Raw genomic sequence first — 22,111 nt, 5'->3', positions numbered from 1 at the left:
TATAAAACTAAGGCAATAAATCAAGGTTTCCAGGGCATCAACCTTCACTGAGTTTCATGAGAACAGTGGCAGTACCCTCCATACAGGGTCACATTTTGGCTTAACAGAATTCCAAAGCAGCCACTTCAACCAGGCAGTGGGAAGTTCTAAATCATATGCTGCAGGCTACAAGATGCTGTAGCTACAAGTTAGGTTAAAGCCCAAACCCATGCACCTGGTTACTGGTGCCTGCAACCAAGATTCTCCTGGGGCATCTGTGATACCAGCTGCAGCCACAGAGAGAGAACTGTTTTTAAAAATGAACCTCCTGCTATAGAGCTTGCCTTTTTTTTTTTTTTTTTTTTTTTTTACAAAAATAAATAAAACGAACCTCCAATCACGGTCAGCTGCAGCATATTAACCACCACTACCACCCCCAAACAACAACCACCACACACACACCCCAAAAGGATAAAATGAATCTCCAGCTGTTTGACAGCCAGCCATAAGGCAGCCTTCTCAGGACAGCAAGCCCCCCGTTCTGTGCTGTCCAGGGTGCCTTGGGCTGTAGCAGCAGCTTTGGAAACACTTTACCTTTGACACTGTGCTTCCCCTTGGGTAACTTGCTGATATGTGAAGCGTGCTTCAGTTCATACCTATTCAAAAGAGGACGGGCTCAGAAGAGGCTTTCACACTGTGCTCTCAAAACCAACAGTTTGATTAGGAGAATAAGATCAGATATAGAGATGAGATAAAAGCCCACAAAACCCAGACCATCTTAACTGCTCAGGCTTCCTCCCGAGTTTCTGGAACTGCTCCAGAACCTGAAGCTGCGGTTGCGGCTGAACATAGTCTGTGCCCAGCGATCACTGCTATGGGGCCATTTTCAAGGAAAGGCCCTATATGGAGTGGTGAACGGCAGCTCTGGGTTTCCGTCCACATTCCACAGTCCCCAGACCCCTGGCCGTTTACATGACCCTGTGCTTTTGGTTACAGTTCACAGGACTAGGGTGGATGTCCAAATCAAGCTGGACTAATCAGATCTTTCTCTGTGGAGAATCTGGAAGTGGGATTAAGATTCCAGTTCTATTTGGGTTGGTCTAAGAAAACTGAAACACTGCTGAGTGGAGGAGGAGGCCATGGGGGATCATCCTTTGTGCAACTCAATCTCTCTGCTTCCCAGTCCGTGGAGAGAAGACACTGCCAGCTCTGGAGGCCTGGCTGCGTTCCTGCCCTTGCATTTCCTGAAGTATCCTTGTATCTCCCTTGTTCCCTTAACTTGAATTGGATTCTGTTATTTACAAGAAAAGAGTCCTAATTGGCAGGTCCAGTAACTGTAGTGGGGAATTTCCACTCTCCCAGCCAAAGGGAGTTCTGCCTATAGCCCATTCCATCTGTCCCCATGAAATGCCATCGGTCCCAGAGCCAGGTTTACTCACATGTTTCCAAGGGCAACTTCTCCCAACACGATTAAGCCTATTGGGTCTCCCTGAGACGTATGGCAGTAGTTGGCACTCTTGGAGACCATGTCAGCGAAATAGATCCCTTTACCAAACATGTAGCCTGTCTGGAAGGTTGGAAAAGGGACAGCTGAGAATCTTCTGATGGGAAATTAGGAGCAGCTGTTCACTGAGTGCCAACATGAGCAAGCCACCCAGCTAAGTGCTGCAATCCATCACTTCTAATTCTCACAATGCCCATGCTGAGGAAACACCAAAGTTTTAGCTCACAAGCCAGGCTGCTCAGATCCTAGCTCTGCCAGGTGCCAAGGAGCTGCAAGAAGCTATGTAACCTTTCTGGACTCTACTTGCCTCTTTTAAGTGGGGAACATAATCTCATGGAGCTGCTGTGAGGATGGAATGAGCTCATCAATGTTACTTAAACTAGTGCCTGTCAACACCCAAGGAACGCAGGCTGGTATTTTTATTCCCTTTTGTAAGTGAAACACAAGGTTCACAAAGGGTAGGCCATTTGCCCGTTATACACTACTGCACAGCACCAGAGAGCATCATTTAAACCACTCTCTTCCTCGTTCTACAACTGTGAAACTAGAGGCTTGAAGGCCCTGTCCAGCTGGACCCATCTAGAATCCAGCAGGTGGCATCACGACCCCTCGTGTCTGGGTAAAGCCTTACTTATTTATCACTACGTTTTCCTGCTGAAGACACTGACACTCAAGAGGTGGCCCGGCTGGGAAGTGGTAGAGGTAGGCCTGGACTCAGCTTGGCCTGTAGCCACGTGTCTGTTCTTTGCTCATCAACACACCCGATTAGCATTTGCAGCAGGCCCTGGCCTGGATGCTCTATCTCCTTTGTTCCAGAAACTGTGTTTGAAACTCCTGACAGGATCAGGGTCAGGAGGATAAAAGGGTGAAGGCCTAAAGAAAGGATGTCTGGCAGAATCCCCCTAAGCCAACTAGGCCTCTTACTCAAAGTTCTTTATGGAGACACCTGCAGAGACAGGTATTGCCCACCCCTCACTAGGCCAGGCACATACCACAGGTGCTTCAGGCGGGGCTATCCGAAGACCCTGGGACAGGATCCCGGCAAAGTTGGTGGTCCTGGACCCGTGCCACAGCAATCTTCGGTTATGAAGCTGCTTAAAGGGCTTGTAGCGCTGGCATTCACCTTCACGCTCTATCTTAAAGATCTGGTTGTAGTAGTAAACAAAGGGAGGGACAAAAGAAGCCATTTGTTACTCTGGTTGATTGAAAGATAGGACTGGACACAGGAGAAATGACTGGCTGTCCCTAAGGCTGGAAGACTTAAGGTCTGCTGCAATGCAGAAAATGTTTTCCACAAGGCTGGGATGGAAGGTCAAGGTCTGGCCCAGCAGAGCCCAGCCATTGCTAGTTAGTATTACTGTGCAGCAGATGTGCACTTGAGGAACTTTATCTTAGACCTCTGATAATTGTACGTTCTGAGACCAGGTTTGGGGATGGGAAATGTCCTTTAAAACATAATAAAAAGCCATCCCCAAACTACTGTATAAGATGCTAATTTTATAATCTCAGCACTTTGGGAGGCCAAGGAAGGCAGATCACCTGAGGTCAGGAGTTCAAGACCAGCCTGGCCAACATGGTGAATCCCTGCCTCTACTAAAAATACAAAAATTAGCCGGGTGTGGTGGCGCATGCCTGTAATCCCAGCTACTCTGGAGGCTGAGACAGAAGAATCACTTGCAGGGGGCTGGGATTGCACCACTGCACTCCAGCCTGGGTGACAGAGTGAGACTCCATGCCAAAAAAAAAAAAAGACTACTAATTTTTCTGCTGAACAAATGAGTCACTTCTTTGGATTATTTAAAGTAAGTAAACTGCTCTTTTCTACCCAGGCCCAGGTTGGAGGAGTGGGCAGGGAAAAGCTGGCAGGACACAGAAGAAAGTGGGGGAAGAAGGGATTCTTACATCGATGACTTCCAAGTCATACGCATTGTGTGTGGTTGCATGAGTGTTCTTAACATACTTCCTGATGATCTCGGCTTCTTCAGAATCTCTGCCAACCACCTGGGTAAACAGAATCTTGGGATTAGCACAAAGGAGACCCCAGGAGAGCTACAGAGGAGGAATGCTCAGGCTCAGTCGATGCACAGCTCAACACCACACTCCTCAAAGGAAGCCAGGCATGACCGAGAGCCTGTGTCCCAGGCCCGTGGGCTGGGCAGATCCTGGGCCAGTGGCTCCACTTTCCTGAGCCTCCACCTCTTCATCTACTTGGGCTCAGGGTTCCTTTTTGTCTTAAAATTCTATGTTTTGGGATATCAGGGAAGCTGGAATATGGGGCTCACTGTCAGTGAGCAGGGCATTTCCAGAACAAGCAACTGGCTCCTGGAAGAGAGTCCAGCTCAGCATGAGTTAAAACACAATGGGCCAGAGGAAGTCACAGCTATGATGTGCAATTAAAATTATCCCTGGCTCAGTGCACAAGCCTAACAAGCAGCTGTCAAATAGCTGACGTAATCTATGCTAAGTAAACCTGAGTATTATAGATGAGACTAGTTATGTTTTATTTTCATATTTATATTCAAAGTTCAGAAAACCTAGGAATGCTGGTCTACCTCACTGTCTTTTAATTAAAAGTCTTCAGAATTGTAAACAGAGAATAAGAATCCCTTCACAAAGAACCACCCCCACAGTTTTCCCATCAGGAAGGTGCTCTAGGGGCAAAATAAGTGACATGTGGCGTCTTACCTGCTTGGACTCACAGATCTACACTTTGTCCTAGGAAAGGAGCAAAGGCTCTTTCTTTAGTGATGTAAACACCTGGTACCAGACTCAACACACTAGCCCACCTGAACCCCTGCAACACTGCAGGGAATGGGCTGAGGACAATGGGGCACATGAGCGTGGAGATAGGCTCAAGGACAGGGCCATCGAGAAGCTGAGGCAAAAATCCCTCCTCTGTTGGTCTAAGCAGGGTGTTCAGAGACTGTGTGTGCCAACACAGGCCACTTTAGCTCCAGAGAAAAATGAACCCAAGCACTGTGTTTTTATTAGAGCTGCCATCAAGCATTTCCACTTCTGAAATGGACATCGGTAATAAGCCCTCTAAAAGTTCACACCACAAAGGGTTTAGAAAAACAGAGTTCCTCTCTAGATTAAGGAGGGGGAAAAAAAAAAAGAACTTTTGGTAAGACCCTCAAAAATCAATTTGTATGCCAAGCTGAGGTGCTGGCTTGGAAGGCTGCCTTGCAAGCAAGGTGCATTATCTACATGTGAAATGCCCAGAGGTTCTCAAAGGACCACCAGCAGCAATGTCCGGGAACTTGTTAGAAAAGTAAATTACTGGGCACCAGCCATCTGTGTTTTAACAAGCTTTCCAGGAGATCCTAACACACATGCAAGTATGGGACCGCTGCTCTCAGGATGAGGTTAAATGTTTGAGGAAGGCCTGACCCTGTTACCTTAATGTCAGTTTTGAGCTTCTCATAGTTGACATCGATGGGGTCCTTGCTGCTATCATCAGACCCTCCCCTGAGCAGACTGTAGGCCACCTCGATGTCCAGCAGGTTGTCAAGCATTTCCACCTTGGCCTGGAGGAGCAAAAGCAAGCCCCTGACTTAGGTATCATGGTGAGTGAGACAGACTCACCCAGGTGGCAGAGAAAACCTACATGCAGAGAACGTTCAACACAGTGAAGGGCAAACCTTCCTGCTGGTCAGGGCCAGCCTGTTACCTGCTGCACATAGTGAGCTCTCCTAAGGACTTCCTGGAATGCTAACAAGGCCTTGCGGCCTGGGGGAGTTGAGAGGTGGAAGAACTGTCTTTCCTCTCATACAAGCTGACATTTGGGACCTATAATGAAGGTACTTCAGACAAATGTTTCCTGAGCCAGGAGCTCTCTTAAAAGGCAGAGAGGGAAAATGGGGGAGGAAGACGTTGTTATGAGGGAGAGGCTCTCCCTCTCCAACAGCTCTTTCCCCAATGGATTTGGTGGAACAGAGGCAGGAAAAATGGCTCTGCCTCCATCAGTGTGGGTAGAAACCCAACTTCAAAACAAGGGCAAGGAGGTGGCCCTCCCAGCATCGGCGCTGCCCTCGGGGATCATGACGGGGAGGGACGGTTGCAAGGGAGTCACACCCTCGCCCAGCAGACCTGCAGTCCCTTCTGAACCCTTGCGTACCTGCACACTGTCTGCACTGTTCAGGAGCGGAGGCTTCTTCATCCCAAAGTCATGGGGGATCAGGGTGTAAAAGCGATTTGAGAGATCCAGGATCTGAGAGTCGCTGCTGCCCTGAGACACTGCCTGGAGACGAGGGGACAGAAGGAACACAAGACTGACGAAGCAGCTCCGAGCCCCCGGCCAGGCTTTCTCTTCTAGCAGGTGGGTGCTGCAGCAGGTCCAGAAGTAGCGTGGTATGTGCACATGCCAGGATGCATGGGAAACGACCAGAAGACCACCTTCCTGTTAAAGCTACACCACTGAGCAGCACAGGACCCCCATCCTCTAAAAGCACTGCTCAACACGATGGGCTTCTCCCATGAACTTTCATTTGTACAAAGAACTGTGCAGTTACAGACATCTGAAACCCCGCCACAACTATGCAAAATGTTAACTGTAAAATCTAGGTGGTGGGCTCATGACTACTGCTGTAAAATTTCTTCAACTTTTTGTATGTCTGAAACATTTTCATAATAAAATGTTGGGAGGAAGTTGCCCATTGCTATAAAATTCAGTCAGGCTCCTTGTCTCCACTGACCTTCATTGGCATTAGTTTTTACTGTACCTGGAGGTTGAAGTGGCCAGGCACAGAAAGGCTAAGCAACCCTTACACTTACTGCCAGTGTCACTTGGTGCTCTATATGTAAAGGGTGTGCAAAAAATGCACAGAGATGAAGAGTGGGGCCATTGGGATTCCAGGAATTTGGCAGACAGCCTAGGTGACCACAAGAAGGTCAAGGGGGTATCAAGTGGCACCCAGCAGGTCTGAAGCCCCACGCCTGCTTCTTGCTGTAACATGGACTTCACCAAGTCGTACAACTTCCATCTGTGCTGCCCAGGTGGCTCTGGAAATGGATAAGGATGCTATTCCAGCTCTTCTACCTGAAGACTATGGCATGGGAAGAAGCAGGGGCTGAGGAAAGCCTTGCAAGTTCTCAGTCAGTGAGGAATAAGGAGAGACGTTCACTGCTCAGAGCCAGCTGTAACTGGAGTTGACAGATCCGGTTCAGGGCCTTTTCTCCAGCACCAGCCAGAAAGCCCGCTGCCTAGGCCCACTTCTGTTTCCCATGTGCTTTCCTTCTTTCTATAGGCCAAGCCTGTATCCACCCACAAACATAAGCGGAACCCTCCAGCTTCTCCGGGATGTAGCTGGAAGGTTCCAGGACTGGGAGACCTTGAAAGATGCTTGAAGAATGTTGAAATAACATGAATGAAAGGTTTCCATCTGATGACTTCCTAGTAACTGCACAATAAACTCTGCCTAACTCTTAAGGACACATAAAATAAAAACCACAACGCAGGTGACCCTTGAACAATCGATTTGAAGTGTGCAGGTCCACTTATACACAGATGTTTTCAATAAATACAGTTAGCTCTCTACACCTGTGGGCTCTGCAGTTGAGAATTCAACCAAACTCAGATCAAAAATATATTATTCTCAGGCCAGGTGCGGTGGCTCATGCCTGTAATCCCAGCACTTTGGGAGGCTGAGGTGGGCGGATCACTTGAACCCAGGAGTTCAAGACCAGTCTGGCGAACATAGTGAAACCTCACCTCTACTAAAAACACAAAAAATTAGCTGGGCGTGGTGGCGCATGCTTGTAACCTCAGCTACTCGGCATGAGAATCGCTTGAACCTGGGGGCGGAGGTTGCAGTGAGCTGAGATTGTGCCACTGCACTCCAGCCTGGGGGACACAGCGAGACTCTGTCTCAAAAAAGAAAAAGAAAAGAAAAATCCCCCCTCCCACAAAAAAATCTCAGGATGCGAGACCCACAGATGTGCAGGGCCAACTTTTCTCCTCCATGGGTTCTGCAGGGTGGACTGTAGGACTTGAGCATGAGTGAATTTTAGTGACCACAAGGGAGTCCTGGAACCAATCCTCGAGGATACAGAGGGATGCCTTTACTTTTAAGAGAGAGGGTAACCAACGTCTTCAAGTTTATAGGCAGTTTACTATGTATCTGACAACTGAAAAAGTTGCCATTCGTTAGTTTTATGATAAACTTTTGTAAGTGGCAGGCACTTGCCATTTATTGAACTAAAAAAAATCTAAACCCTCGTGATATGCAGTTCAGTACTTCCAGTTTCTTAACCTTGAGTAAATGTTACCCCTGGCCACCCCCAGGTCTCGCCCCCGAAGTCAGCCAGGGGAGGTTCCAGGAGGCCCCTGGCGGCCCCGTGCTTACCTGCTGTACCTCACTGAGGATGGAGTACGCGGCCTGGATCTGCCTTTTGCTCAGCTTCCCCAAGGGCATCTTCTGAAGGTCGATCTGAGGAGACAGGGGATTTCGCTCTGAATGCTGGGGACTGCGCAGTGTGATAGCAGGAGAGCTGGACCGAGCAGCCCACCCTCAGGCCCCCAACAGAAGCAGTCAGGAGCCTGCTGGGATTTCCTGAGGACACCAGTGACCCAAATCCAGAGTCTGTAGCCCCACTCCCCCAATGAGAGATGGTAGTGTGTCTGAAGATTCTTGCTTACTTCCTTTACGGCTGGGCTTAGCCAAGCCATAAGTCATGCTGACCCCCCCGCCCAGTGGCCTTCCCTGGGGTCCCAGAGCCAAGGCAGTTAAGTGCACCCCTCCCTGGGTTCCCAGCTGGAAAAGAACCAAGAGTTTTCAAGTGTTGAACACTATTTTTAAAAAGGACACACTCCTGAACTTATGGACTTACATTCAAATCAATGCTGTCCCTTTCAGATCAGTCACCTCCAACAAATATTGCTACTGCTCATATCTTGGAAACTGCCTGACATCAAGAGAAGCTGCAGTGGAAGAAGCATGAGATCTGCAGCCTTCGTTTTCCATTTGTTAAGTGGGGCCATTTCCTTAAAAGGCACTCACTCCCTTTTGCGAGCAGCCCTGCCTATTTAGCTCAGCCCCTGCGTGGAGACACGTGTGTACCAATGGGCCCCACACTGTATCCTGAGACATCGTCTCTGGGGCTTTGCCAATAGACCCTTCTGAGATCCCCGGGGGCTGCGACTGCGCCTTTCCATTTCTGCACGTCCAGCACTTCCTGCAGTGCTTGGAACAAAGAACTGAACAAGAATCTTAGAAATGGAACTGCTATGGTGATAAAATTAAATAAAAGGATGTGAAAAGTACTCACAGCTCATCAGGCACTGACCAAAAGCCAGCAGCAACAGCTTCTAATAAAATCCACAAGCCCTGACCTGGGCTTCCCTGTACACTCAATACTGCAAACTCCATCCTAAGGGAAGATCTGATTACTGGCAAGAATTAAGTAGCCACAGCCACATCTGGGGAAGAAGGTGGATAATCTATTTCAAGCCAAGAACAAGGTATAATAAAAGAACAGAGTGACTTTGGTATGGACTCTCAATCAGCTCTGAAAGCAGTTCTCAAGAAGGATTCCCAAAAGAAGTTCTGATGGCACAGCATGGCCAGAGTGAGGGCAGAACTTTGAAGGGCACATTTTCCAAGCTGTATAATTCTGGTGTTTATGTAAAAAAAAGAAAATACCTAGTTTCCCTAATTGTACGCCCCTCAAAACATACGCACAGACTAAAAATAAGAGGTAGGCTCCATCCACACAGGCTGCCCTCGCTACTGGAAAAGAAACTCAGGCACAGCGCTGGATGGTGGGCTGGGAGCAGTGGCTCCACAGCTGCCCAGTTTAGAGAGAAAGAGAAAAGTGGGAGAAATACCTTGGCACTGGGGACCCATGAGCCCCAGCTGCAGCCAGAAGGGGACTCCTAGGGCTGCAGCCTGGATCCCTGCCCTCCGCTGTGTGTCCTGGAGCCCATTCCCTTCTGGACTCAGGATGTGCCCTCCTCACAGGGAGAGTCAGGTTCCCCTGGTGCTAAGGATGAAGCCCTGAGGGCCACTATGTCTCCTTCTCTACATGGTTACTCCAATTCCACGTGGACCCCGCTGAGGTCAGGAGCGGGCATCCTGCTTTCCACACACTTCCAGCTAGCTGCCTTCTAGCTTGTTTCAGCAAGCAGCGCCCATGTCCCTTTTCTTCCTGCTAAACTAGTTACCTGTCCAGTGAAAAACATTAAAATGTCATTTCAGGCTGTGTGCCATGGCTCATGCCTATAATCCCAGCACTTTGGGAGGCTGAGGCAGGTGGATCACCTGAGGTCAGGAGTTCAAGACCAACCTGGCCAAAATGGTGAAACCCCATCTCTACTAAAAATAAAAAAAAAAATTAGCCAGGCATAGTGGTGCATGCCTGTAGTCCCAGCTACTCGAGAGGCTGAGGTTGGAGAATTGCTTGAACCCAGGAGGTGGAGGTTACAGTGAGCTGAGATCGTGCCATTGCACTCCAGCCTGGGCAAAAAGAGTGAAACTCCATCTCAAACCAAACCAAACACAAAACAACAACAAAAACAACATTTCACAGGAAAGGACTTGGGTTTGAAAATAGCTGAGAACTTCTAAGAATCACAGATAGACCAAGGTGTGGGAGACTGGAAATGATGTGCAGGACTTCAAAACGTGAATGAAACGAGGCCCTCTTCTCCCTTACCGTAGCACCTCTCAACCTTTCCCTCCCCCTGTCCCTCATTCTCAGTGAGCCCACCCATAAGCTGTTCACACTAGTAGACCTCATAAACAAGTCAGATGACACAGCGATTTGAACAAGCACAGCGAACAAGCCCTGGCCATTTTTTAAACCCGTTAGAGGATGTAACTCAACACTCCACTCTACAACAGCACAGGCGTGAGCATTCCTGCCAGGCTGAGCTCTTGGCTGGGAGATACTGGGTTGGCCCTGATGTCCATGGGGCTTATACTGCCCAGTTTTGACCCCCTGTCCTCCCAGCTCTAAGGCAGGCCAGGAGGCTCTAGGAGGAAGGACTTGGGAAGACAGCAGAACGTGAGCATGAAGGGAGCAACCCCGTGGAGAAGGGTGGAATGCTTTAAGGCTGATCTGAGACTCTCAACCTCCACTGGTTCCTAGGAGCCCAGGACAAAGGGAATAACCATATGCATCGCAGCTGCTTGTTTTTCAGAGCAGCCTGAAGCTTCTGGGTTCATTGGCTAGGGAAGAGGAGAGGGTGTTTGCTGGCCAGGTGGGACCATCTCTGCTCTGAAGGCCCCCAGGGTCAGTACTTAAGACCTCTGATGCTAGGAGCAGCAAGAACAAGGGGTCTGCCCTTTTGCACTCATCTCCCAGAGGGAGAGCGGAGATGAGAAGGAGAACAGACAGGAAACACAGAGCCTCTGGCTGCAGTCTCTGCCATTCTGCCCTGGACAGAAGCATGACTAATCCAACAACCATCACCCCCACCCCACTGCCAACCTTTTAGAAACTGGTATGAATTTTATCTTATGAATAAGTGTCACAGCAATTTTCTTTTACTCTAAGTGGGCTGTCTTGCACTTCCCATGGTAACTCCAGTTGGTTGGTTTGGTTGGGCCACAAAAGAAGCAAGACTAATACACCCTGCCACAGCATGAAGAAGGGGAAAAATACAAAGGGTGGGCTGGTCACAGTGGCTCACACTGTATTCCTAGCATTTAGGGAGACCGAGGTGGGTGGATCACTTGAGCTCAGCAGTTGGAGACCAGCTGCTTGGGCAACAACATGGTGAGACTCCATCTCAGAGAAAAAAAAAAAAAAAGTACAAAGGGGACTAGGGACCAGGGAACAGCTCTCTCCAACACATCACATGCTTCACTGCAAATCAAACAACCCTCTGCAAAAGTGCAACCACTCCAGGCCCCAGCACTCACACAATTTAAGATTGAAGGACAGGTACGAGAAGCTGACAGCCAATGTATTCTGTTTTTGAAACAGAAACAAGAACAGGCAGAGCTCTTCACTAGCTCAGCAAATCATCATCCACAGCAAATGCTCACAGATAAAATGATAAAGCGCAATAACCTCATATTCCACCATGGCTTTCTTCATACTTTCCACATCAAAGATCAGCTTGATGAGGTCCTGAACTGGCTTGGGGAGCTTGGACTTGGTGCCAGGATTTACTGTCAGCTTCTTCACTGCCTCTTCATCCTTCAGGAAAAAAGCACATTACCAAGAGACCCAAATCAACAACTCAACCAAGGTATCTGTGTCTGTGGGGCCGGGCTGCAGACAAAGGACACAGGCTAGAGTGCCACCAGCAAAAAAAGCTGAGTATTAATCAAAAAGGTGTGGAAACAGCAGCCAGGATGAAGGTGCCTGATGCTGTACACGCGTCAGACTCTTCCTGTGCCCGTCCCCGAAGTTTTCTTGGCGGATTCTTATTCTTGTTGCCACTGCAGCATCTGCATGGGCTGACCCACCCTGGGGTTGCTGGTCCCTTCCTGGGAACCTGCCTAGTGCCCACTCATGCCCAACCTGGAAGTGCTGGGCAACTGTAGAGGCAAACCTTGGGGCAATAGGACATGAAACTGAAGGACAAATTATTTCTCTTTTTTTCTTACACTTCCTCACACAAGGGCCAGTTGCAAGACTAAGTTTATATAGCCTTCTCTAAGTTCCCAAAGGACCAAGCAACCAGTCCCATGCGCTGCCAGCCAGCCTGACAGTGTTAAAGCACATCGTAGCATTAACTGTCTGTCCTCCTCCTACATTGCCTAATAAACTATTGAGGCTCCACCCCCACTGTCTGAAGAACCCAGGTTATGTCAAGATCACACTGTACTGAAACTGCTTTAACTCTTTAGACTTGAACTGTATGAGGGCAAAGACTGTGCTCTGTCCAGCACAGTGTCCCTAGCAACTAAAACGGAGTTTGGTATTTGGAGTGAAAGGAACTGACATTGGGCTTTGAACCTGGAATCAGACTGGCTTACCCAAGCAGCAGAGAGCTAACTTGTGTTGTTAGTGTTCATGGCTGCTGCTCTCACCTTCATAGTAGACCTACTCAGTGTTGAAACACCATCTTAAATGTACTCTGTTATCTTCTGGGTATAACTTCATTGGAGGGCAAAGTATCTATGTGTGCAAAACCCTTATTTAAGTGCATATACCTTATGACCCAGTAACTACTTGTAATGACAACAATCACAGAAGCACACAAATATTTATATGTATATCAGCATCATTACAGCAAACGCCCAGAATCAATCTAAATAACTTCCTGCTAAGTTACTCTGATTCTGATTAATGATGTTATTCTCATTAATGATGAATTCTAGCCACACACGGGATGGGATTCAATGCAGCCTTAAATAATGCTCTGGATTGGTGCAGCCAGTGGCCACTACAGTAGCCACTGGCCAAACTGAGGTGTGCTGTAGGCACAAAATACACACCAGATTTCAAACACTTAGTAGAGAAAAGCCAAAAGGGAAATTTTCTCATTAATAATTGTTGGTGCTGATCAGGTGTTAAAATTAGAATATTTTGGATATATGGGGTTAAATAATACCAAGATTAATTTCATTGGCTTCTTGCTTTTTAAAATGTGGCTATAAAAAATTTTAAATGTATTGAAATGGCTTGAATTATAATTCTATTGGACAGCACTGCTCTAGAAGACATAAGGAAATGTTCCTGGTACATTAGGGCAAAAAGCAGATGGTTGCAACATGGTACATATGGTGGTGGAAAAGGTACATATGCAGTGAAAGCTGACTGAAAGATATATCTACCATTATTTTAACTGTGGTTAATTCCGGGCAATCTTAATTTTTTGTGCCTTAGTAAATTCTCAAAACATTTTAAAACAAATATTTAACTCAGTAAGGGGCACTACCGAGTCAGGCCAAATCTGTCCTGAAAGTCTGCTGTCTGAGCCTCCTCATTGTATAAGCAAGATGTAAATCCTATTTTTAATATAGAGAGTTCATGAGGCCCTCTGTAAACTAAAAAATTCCCCCTTTCAGACATACTAGGCCTCAAAGATTTCGAATTAAAATCTCTACCCACCTACAGGTCTCTCTTTTTGTAAATAAATGTGTTTTCTTTTCCCTGATTAAAAAAGTGATAAATTCCCATTTTCATAAAGGCAAGCATTTTGCAAAGAAAAAAGACAAAACAGAAAAGTTAAAATGTCAACCAACAGACAAATGAATGCTGTGTGCTAACAGATATAAGGAGACGCCCAAAACTACAGATAGAGACAGCACTAGGAAATAATTTGGGACTAATAAAGTGTGACCTAGCAGAGTAGGTCAAGTTACTATAATTCTGTTGACAGACCAGGTCACATGATGGAGGGTCACCATGGGTTCAGATGAAAAGCCTTATCTGGAATCTGTGAATTATGCCCTATTGTTTCAGGAGTAACTGAAAAGACTGTTCCTCCTTGATATCTCAAAGATGCTACCACAGTTCTCATTTAAGCTCTATCTCATACTTCAAGGTGTTGACTGTGTAGAATGGTTTTTCTGCTGTCTACTGAGATGATCATGTGGTTTTTGTCCTTCACTCTATTCATAAATTACATTGATTTTTAAATGTTGAATCAACCTTACATTCCTGGGATAAATCCCACTTGGGAGTGGTGTATAGATCCTCCTATGCTGCTGGATTCGGTTTGTGAGGATTTTGTATCTCTATTCATAGGGTTTCTGCATGTCTATTCACAGGAAATTGCTCTGTAGTTCCCCGGTGCTGCTTTGGCTCTGGTATCAGGGTGGTACTGGCCTTCATGCAATGAGTTGGGAGGTATTTTCTTCTATTTTTGGGGGAGAATTTGCGAAGGACTAGTATTCTCCTTTCAACATTTGGTAGTATGTTTACTATGATGCCATCTGATCCACAATGTGGATTTTCTAGAATAAGGTGTCCCTTCCTACTCCTAGAAGCAGACAGTGTAAGGGCATTATATGGTTACCTGGCCGTAGTCAATCTCCAGGGGGTAGAACTTTTTGGGATACTTTGTGAAATTTTTGGAGTGCCAAGCGTTCCCGGTTTTTTCTTCATATAATTTCATGAAGTGCTCAATGGCATCCTCCTTGGACGGCATCTGTTCCAGTTTGTTGCTACCGATCACCGTCCCCACACGGCCCCAGGACCTGAATATCCAATACCTGTGGTGGGAAGGAGGGTGTCAGATGCACAAGTGTGGGTCAGCTGTCCCATTTCAGGAGAAGTTCCCCTTTCTTGCCATTACATTCAGATGTGGAAGAATTTTACACACCCCAAAAGGATAGTGATTAACACAGAACAAAAGGAACTGCTATAACAATAAAGGGTCTTTATCTTACCTCTCATTAAACTTTCAAATCATATTGACTATAAAAAAATGCCACATAATAGTTTAAACTTGGTTCTGGCAGCCAAGCCTGAGGAGTGAATCCTGGAGTCTGTAGACCTTTGCATAAAAACGATTCTACTCCTCTCCCCAAAGAAATACAAAGTACTGTCTGGAAGTCATGTGTTCAAGGAGACAACCCTTAAAGCTGTACCCTAAAAATAATTAACTTTCAACTCAGATCCGAGGCTAAGATATAATGAAATGAGGGGCACAGTGGCAATGGCTCCTCAGGTCCGGTGACCTAGAGATGCAGGCTGTCATGTTCAAATTCCATCTCAATTGAGGGTGCACATCACACATATCCAGCTGCTGTGCTGCTTAGCTTTGGATGAGCTAATTTTTCATTAACTCAAAGCAGAGTTAATTTTTTAAATTAACTTTAAATTAAATTAACGATGTCCACCAGGCCGAGGGTGGCACTGAAGACCTTCCCACCTTTCTCCAGGACAACTCTGCTTAATTTAAAAGTTTTAAACTCAAAACTTAATTTTCATTTCATAAGAAATACAGATATATCATAAACCCACATACAAGATTTGTGTACATTTTAAAGACAGAACTATGGACTTCAAAGAAAATTTGGGACTCCCTGGCCATTCTCTGGGCTACTGCACAGGGGTTTAACAATTCATTCTCTGCTTGGTTTTTCCTGTGAAAATTTTTGGGAAGCACTACTTTGATCTATGTTGAAAATTTTTTCTGACCCTAACAGCCCACACCACCCTTTCACTTAACACCAGCAAATCTAAGCCACCAGAAAAATGTACACGTCCACAATCAACGTTAGAATTTAATAAGAGTTCCTTCCATACGCCTTTCCACTGACACATAAATCCTGTTTTGTGTTGGCTGTACCACAGGGCAATGAACTCACTAGCTAAGGACCACTCTGCCTAGATACGTAAGGACAAAAGCCAGCCCACCCTCTCATCACCTCCCAGCTGCTGTACCCCACAATCCAGAATACACCCTTGCCTGTCTCATCATGTTAATTAAAAAAAAGGCAAATCCAAACCTCTTTAGTTACTAGGGAGTTTGAACATTAAAAAGTAAGTTCAACGCTTGCCAACCTTTATTTGCTTCAAAGTTTTAAAACATATGTAAAATTAGAAAATCTTGATTCAAGCAGCTGAAAGAAAAGCCAGCTGGGGCTGGGTGCAGTGGCTCATGCCTGTAATCCCAGCAGTTCGGGAGGCTGAGGCGGGAGGATCACTTGAGTCCAGGAGTTTGAGACCAGCCTGGGCAACATAGTGAGGCCCTTGTCTCCATAAAAAATAAGGCATGGTGGTGTGCATCTATGGTCCCAGTTACTTGGGAGGCTGAGGTGAGAGGATTGCTTAAGCCTGGGAGGTCCAGGCTCCACTGAGCTGTGATTACACCACTGCACTCCAGCCTGGGTAACAGAGTGAGACTGTTTCAAAAAACACAACAAATAGTTGGAAAAACAAACAAACAAACAAAAAAAACCCACCAAACAAAAAGAAAAGCCAGTGGGAGAATACGTGAAACCATACCTTAAGACAACTGTACAAGGACAGCAATGCTACTGGTTAGTAAGTGGCTTCTTTCTCCCCTTTAAACAAAGGCCTCATGGTTCGTTTTTGATCTCTGTGATTAGATTTCATTCCCTAGGCACTGGGCCTAATGGGTTTCACAAGGCTGATGGCACAGCATTGACTGATGCAGGACGGGCCCATGTCTCTGCACAACCAGGCTACATCTACAGAACTCACCTGCTTTCCTTGTCGTCCTCCAGAAGCTGCAGCTTGTAATAGGAGTTGGTTCCTTTAACGATGTCCACCAGGCCGAGGGTGGCACTGAAGACCTTCCCACCTTTCTCCAGGACATGCGCAGAGTGTTCCAGTCCTGTCCCGGAGGCAAAGCACCTACAGTTTTCTCTCCCCTTGAGGGGCTAGCGCTCTCAGGGAGAAGGGGTTTGCAGGCCTGAGGTTCATGCCTTTTGGATACACTAACACCACCTTCAGGAGGTTCCCCTGAAATGTGTGTTCTCAGGACTGGGGGAGCTGGTGAAAGAGGCCTGAGGGGAAAGCCACGACCACATTGCCCCAGGTGTGCTGCGGGCATTCGGATGTGTGCTCCTAGTCTGCTGGTGGGGGGTGGGGCACGTGGCCCACTCGGCTGGCAGTCCTGTTTGCTTACCAGAATCAGGATCCACAGCTGCTCCTCCTTTAAGAGTTAATTTCATTCTCTTTTCAGATTTGTTGATACCTTGGAAGGGAACAGAAAAATGTCAACACGAAGTTAAACGTAACTAAAAAGTAAGGGGAAGGTAGAAGGCAAATGAGTCGTTCTCATTCGCATGATCTGTCAACTTGGCATCTATATACACACTCCTCCCACCACCCCAAAGCGCCTGCCATTCTGTTTCCTGCTCTGCAGCACTCAACAGGCCATGTCTGGGACACAAAGGGACAGGTTCTGTGCAGGCCAACCTGGCCACCAATGTCCCCGGCTTTTGGCCCTGGAGGGGGCAGCTTGGGGCCCTCACCTTCCTCCTTGACCTGGCCCTTGCTTTTTTTGGAGAGTGCAGCCCCTGACTTCCCTTTTGGGGCCACAACTTCGACGGGCTCTGCCTTCACCTCTGCCCCCCAAGGGGACAAGATGTGTGCTAAGAACAACTCCTGAAGGCTCTTGGTGGAGGCGGAGACGTCCTGGAGGAAGTCCTCAGACACAACTCGGATGTTGGCTTCCTTTACTTCCTCCATCTTCTTATTCATCTTTTCCACCTCCTCTGTTCAAATTGAAAGGAAAAAAAAAATGAAATATAAGTTTAAAACAAAACTGAAACCTCAAATTACTATAGTTATATTTACTGTGTAATTCCAAACCCTCAACATCCACAGCTCTCCTTTGCTTCCAAGTCTAATGCTCCCAAGAGTGTTTTTCATTCAAACGATCTTCTTGATCAGCAATATTCCCCCTTTTCTAAGGTATGATGAGCCAGGGCAGCCTTCTCCAAGCCATTCTACAGCACGATGTTAACAGACACTCCAAGGAAAAAACACCCTGATGTCAAATATGTATGGGAAATCCTGTGTTGTATTTCTCTGGTTCCTGAAGACCTACAGTGGTAGTCGGCATAACAGACCCACACAGAAACCTGTTTACCTTTTGTTTCACCCTACCTTTTCCAAACATACTTGAACCATGAACTTCTGTTTTGGCAGAGATCTACGCACATCTTACAGAGCAGTGCGAAGTGATGAGAATACAGGTTGAGCAGTTTCCCTTATCCAAGATGCTTCAGACCAGAAACTTTTCAGACCTTAAAATACTTGCTTCGTATTTACTGACTGAGCATCCCTAATCCAAAACTCTGAAATCTGAAATGCTCCAATGAGCATTTCCTTTGAGCATTACGTTGCCACTCAAAAAGTGTTGACTTTTGAGGCAATTTGTTTGGATTTCGGGACTAGGGAGACTCAACCTGTAGTAGCTTACCATCTTTAGTTGGGAACATGCAACACATGTGAATCTATAGTACAAAGCAGCGACACTGAGGGCAAATACTCGTTTCCCTTCATAAAGAACCAGAGCGATGATGATGTTAAGATCCAGTTTTGGAGTGCTGTGATCGACTCTTCCTCACTGACTCGTCATCACAATCATAAGATACAGAAGCATTTTCCCTGTTGCACAAATTCAGATTCAACTCACTTTTGGTGCTGATGCACAGGGAAGCCTTATTGGCTGTCCCTGTCAACTTCCCCCCGAGTTTCTCAATCATAGCCTTCACTTCATCCTTGTTCCGGGAGAGCTTCCCAAGAGTCAGGATCTTCATGTTGGATAATGGCTTATCTGGGATGAAAGGAGAGAATCATTCAGCAAGGCCAACTCTGGTGCTGCTCCCCAGTAAGGGGAGGTAGAGGAGCAGGCGAGCCAAGCAGGGAGCTCCTGGGGAAAAGCCTATGAAAATACACTTGCGGCCGGGCGCGGTGGCTCACGCCTGTAATCCCAGCACTTTGGGAGGCCGAGGCGGGTGGATCACAAGGTCAGGAGATCGAGAACACGGTGAAACCCCGTCTCTACTAAAAATACAAAAAATTAGCCGGGCGTGGTGGCGGGCGCCTGTAGTCCCAGCTACTCAGGAGGCTGAGGCAGGAGAATGGCGTAAAACCCAGGAGGCGGAGCTTGCAGTGAGCCGAGATCGCGCCACTGCACTCCAGCCTGGGCGACAGCGAGACTCCATCTCAAAAAACAAAAAACAAAAAAACAAAAAAACAAAAAAACAAAAAAAGAAAATACACTTGCGAGAAAACAGGACGGGACAGCAAGCTGCCACCTGAGCACCTACAGATGTTCCTCAACACAGAAAGGACTGGGCAGGAAGCAAGCCACAAAATGCCACTCCATGGCCAGGCCAGCCTTGCTGGTGTGAGCCGGGCAGCTGGGGGTTACCCCAGGTCCGCTCCATGGTCAGGCTAGGAAGGCTGCATCTGCGGATGAGGGACCAGGATGGGAAGAGGGGTAAGGTCACATGAACCCCCAATTCCTTCTGTTATTCTCCCAAACTGCAATTCTTATTAATTAACCCCATTTTAAAATGAGACATGTCCATGATAGTCCCTCAAAGGAGTGGCCAGCACAATCACACTGAGCTGAGCTAACCGATTCTAGGCGAAAAGCAGCTGCCTGGTGTGCACTGACCCAGGCCAGAAAGGCCTGGACAGGGGTGTGCCTTCTGTTCACAGCAAACAACACAGTGCTGGCGACACGTTTCCAGAACTGGAGATGCTGCAAGGAAAAGTCCTTACTGCCTTCCCTGTGAGGGCAAACAACTAGGAAACACTGACAGTTTAAGTGAAACTGGTGAGGTCTCCAGAGAACACAATTATTGATTTATGCTGAATTGCAAGTCAGGGGAAAGCAGAGGAGGGAACCCTCCATGGAGGGGTCAGAATGCCAGCCCCCACCTGGCCCTTCATGTGGGCACCTGGACCCAGGCTGCCAGCAGCACAGTGGACTCGGGATGACCACCCACACACACTGCAGTGACCACTGGTCCCCTCTCAGGATATGAAAAGGAGGTCAATAACAGGTTTATATTCAAGGACGGAACCTTCATCCTCCACCCACCAAACTGTGACCTTTGCCATCAGACTATGCCACATGTCTCTGAGTAAATAAGCAGCGGGTCACTTCTCCTGCCAAAAAAATACATTGCTCTCACTGTCTTGGTTGGCTTGGGGCATTTCTCACTAGTGCTGATCAGTAACTCCCTCTGCATACAACAGAGACTCGAGCATCACACCAGGGTCACGATGACTGGTGGGTGCAGGGCGGCCTGGAGAGTGAGGCCTGGGATGCTGCTCTGCAGTGAGGTCAGGCAGGAGACCCTGCGTGGTACTCCAGGTAAGGCTGTCGACCTAGCCTTTCTTAGGAGCCCCTCTCCTAGCCTCCCAGAATAAGAGTCACTTGTTCTTTTACAATGTTTATTTTATTTTTAGAGAGAGGGTATCACTCTGTCGCCCAGGCTGGAGTGCAATGGTGTGATCATAGCTCAGTGCAGCCTTGACCTCCCAGGCTCAAGGGATCCTCCACCTCAGCCTCCTGAGTATCTAGGGCTAAAGGCACATGCTGCTACACCCGGATAATTTTAAACATTTTTGTAGAGATGGGGGTCTCGCTACATTGCCCAGGCTGGTCTCGAACTCCTGGCCTCAGCAATTCTTTTGCCTCAGCCTCCCAACGTGCTGGGATTACAGGTGTGAGTCACTGCTCCCAGCCGATACTATGTTCTTAATACCCTCCCACCTTGCTGTGGTTGGGGGTGTAACAAGCCAAGGGAAGAGGCCTATCCCCCGCAGGACAAGGCTTCCCCATGGTGGGGTCAGCAAAAAGAGACCCTTGATGGATACTTTCTTCACCAGCTCCACACCACCAGCAAGTAGTGGGCAAACAATTCCTGCAAAGCAATTCTAAGACTTGGGCCCTAAGAGCTGTACCTGCTGAAGCAGAGGAGTTCCCAGCAGCAGGCGCCGAGGCTGTGGAGGGTGGGGGCGTGGCCACCACTGGGGCGCTGGTTTCTGGGGGGAATATACGGTCCTGCTTTTTAACCTTCAATTTCTTGAGGTAAGAGATTTCTCGGAATTCCTAAAAAATATTAAGTTTTAGTTAAGAAGCTAGCTCTCCCTTGAAGTAACCACCTCATAGACCAAAAAGGATTTGGCTTGTCCAAATTAAAGAATCTCTTTTTTTCTTCTTATGATAAAGAGTAACAAAAAATAGAAAAATGTGAGGCTTCCAGAATGAAAGACAGTATTATTGCTGCTACAGTACTTATTTCCGGTACTTTTACATTTATGATAGGGGTGGTATTAGGGCTGCTTTAAGAGAAAAATCTTTCCCAGAAAAAACAAAAACACAAACCAGCGGCCAATTTGGTCAGGAACCACCGCTGGAACTGCTGTATGACTATAGCCTCCCTGGCCTCGTTCCTGAGTTGTTCCCTTCGAGAGTTAATAGGCCTCTGTGGGATCACACGCCTACTCCAGAACCTCAAGACCCCCAATACCATACACACTGGGAGATTATTACCCAAAAGGAAATCACAGTATTTGCTTTCCTTTTTAGAAGAAGGAAAAATGAATGCAGAGAGCCCTACGGTATTCACTATTCACTCTTCACTCGTCACAATTCACTCTTCACTCTGAGTGATTTACAAGCGGCCTTGCTCTAAATGGTCACTCAATAAGTATCAAATACATGAAGCTCAGGGAAAGAGCCTGTGCTCCCAGGTCTTCGTCCAATCAAGAAACTGCTCTTTCCATCTACGCCTGTGTTCAGGGAGTCAGCTGGATACAAGAGGTCACAGACTGCTTCCAACACACACTGACCACCTAATATGTGCTACCAACCATAGTTTGGTTAAAAACACAGTTTCTGCCCTTGAGAAAGTATCTCATTTGTGACTGAGCATCAGCTATAGGAAGGTGAACTTTAACACAGGAGCTAAGCTATGCCAGAGGTGTGCTAAGGTGATGTGAGACAGGGAACGCTAGCATGCACCTGGAGGCAGTGATCTGCTAAGCCCACTGGGAGCTGAAAACACAGGGGACTGCCTAAGCACAGCCATCTGAGTAGCACATGTGCCCTATTGCTAGGTACTTCTAAAAAGAATGAGCAAGACTGGCGGTGGGGTGGGGAGAAGGGTATGTGAGAAGGAGGAAAAGGGTGGCAGAAAGAGGCTGCAGATGGCCAGCAGAGCCGCATCACAGAGGGCTCTGAGGACAAGCTACAGAGCTGGCCTTGATTCTGTGGGACAAGTG

General features: G+C 47.3%; 2 protein-coding genes across 2 annotated transcripts in view; one reads left to right on the top strand and one right to left on the bottom strand.

The window, feature by feature from the left end:
• Nucleotides 1-22,111, top strand: part of COQ8A (coenzyme Q8A) — a 685,974-nt gene that overhangs the window by 59,929 nt on the left and 603,934 nt on the right. The gene's annotated exons all lie outside the window — the stretch shown is intronic.
• PARP1 (poly(ADP-ribose) polymerase 1) overlaps nt 1-22,111 on the bottom strand; it is a 47,304-nt gene that overhangs the window by 1,400 nt on the left and 23,793 nt on the right. The window contains exons 8-21 of the mRNA XM_050757449.1: nt 20,789-20,936; nt 18,501-18,641; nt 17,332-17,574; nt 16,983-17,051; nt 16,556-16,688; nt 14,400-14,595; nt 11,498-11,626; nt 7,828-7,911; nt 5,601-5,723; nt 4,882-5,010; nt 3,386-3,484; nt 2,476-2,628; nt 1,419-1,546; nt 574-635 (exon numbers count right to left, since the gene is read on the bottom strand). Of these exons, the coding sequence (XP_050613406.1) occupies nt 574-635; nt 1,419-1,546; nt 2,476-2,628; nt 3,386-3,484; nt 4,882-5,010; nt 5,601-5,723; nt 7,828-7,911; nt 11,498-11,626; nt 14,400-14,595; nt 16,556-16,688; nt 16,983-17,051; nt 17,332-17,574; nt 18,501-18,641; nt 20,789-20,936 (1,837 nt within the window). The remainder of the gene's footprint in view (nt 1-573; nt 636-1,418; nt 1,547-2,475; nt 2,629-3,385; nt 3,485-4,881; nt 5,011-5,600; nt 5,724-7,827; nt 7,912-11,497; nt 11,627-14,399; nt 14,596-16,555; nt 16,689-16,982; nt 17,052-17,331; nt 17,575-18,500; nt 18,642-20,788; nt 20,937-22,111) is intronic.

This window comes from Macaca thibetana, chromosome 1 (assembly GCF_024542745.1).
Source record: "Macaca thibetana thibetana isolate TM-01 chromosome 1, ASM2454274v1, whole genome shotgun sequence".
Lineage (NCBI taxonomy): Eukaryota > Metazoa > Chordata > Mammalia > Primates > Cercopithecidae > Macaca > Macaca thibetana.
This window is presented reverse-complemented; position numbering and strand designations above follow the sequence as displayed.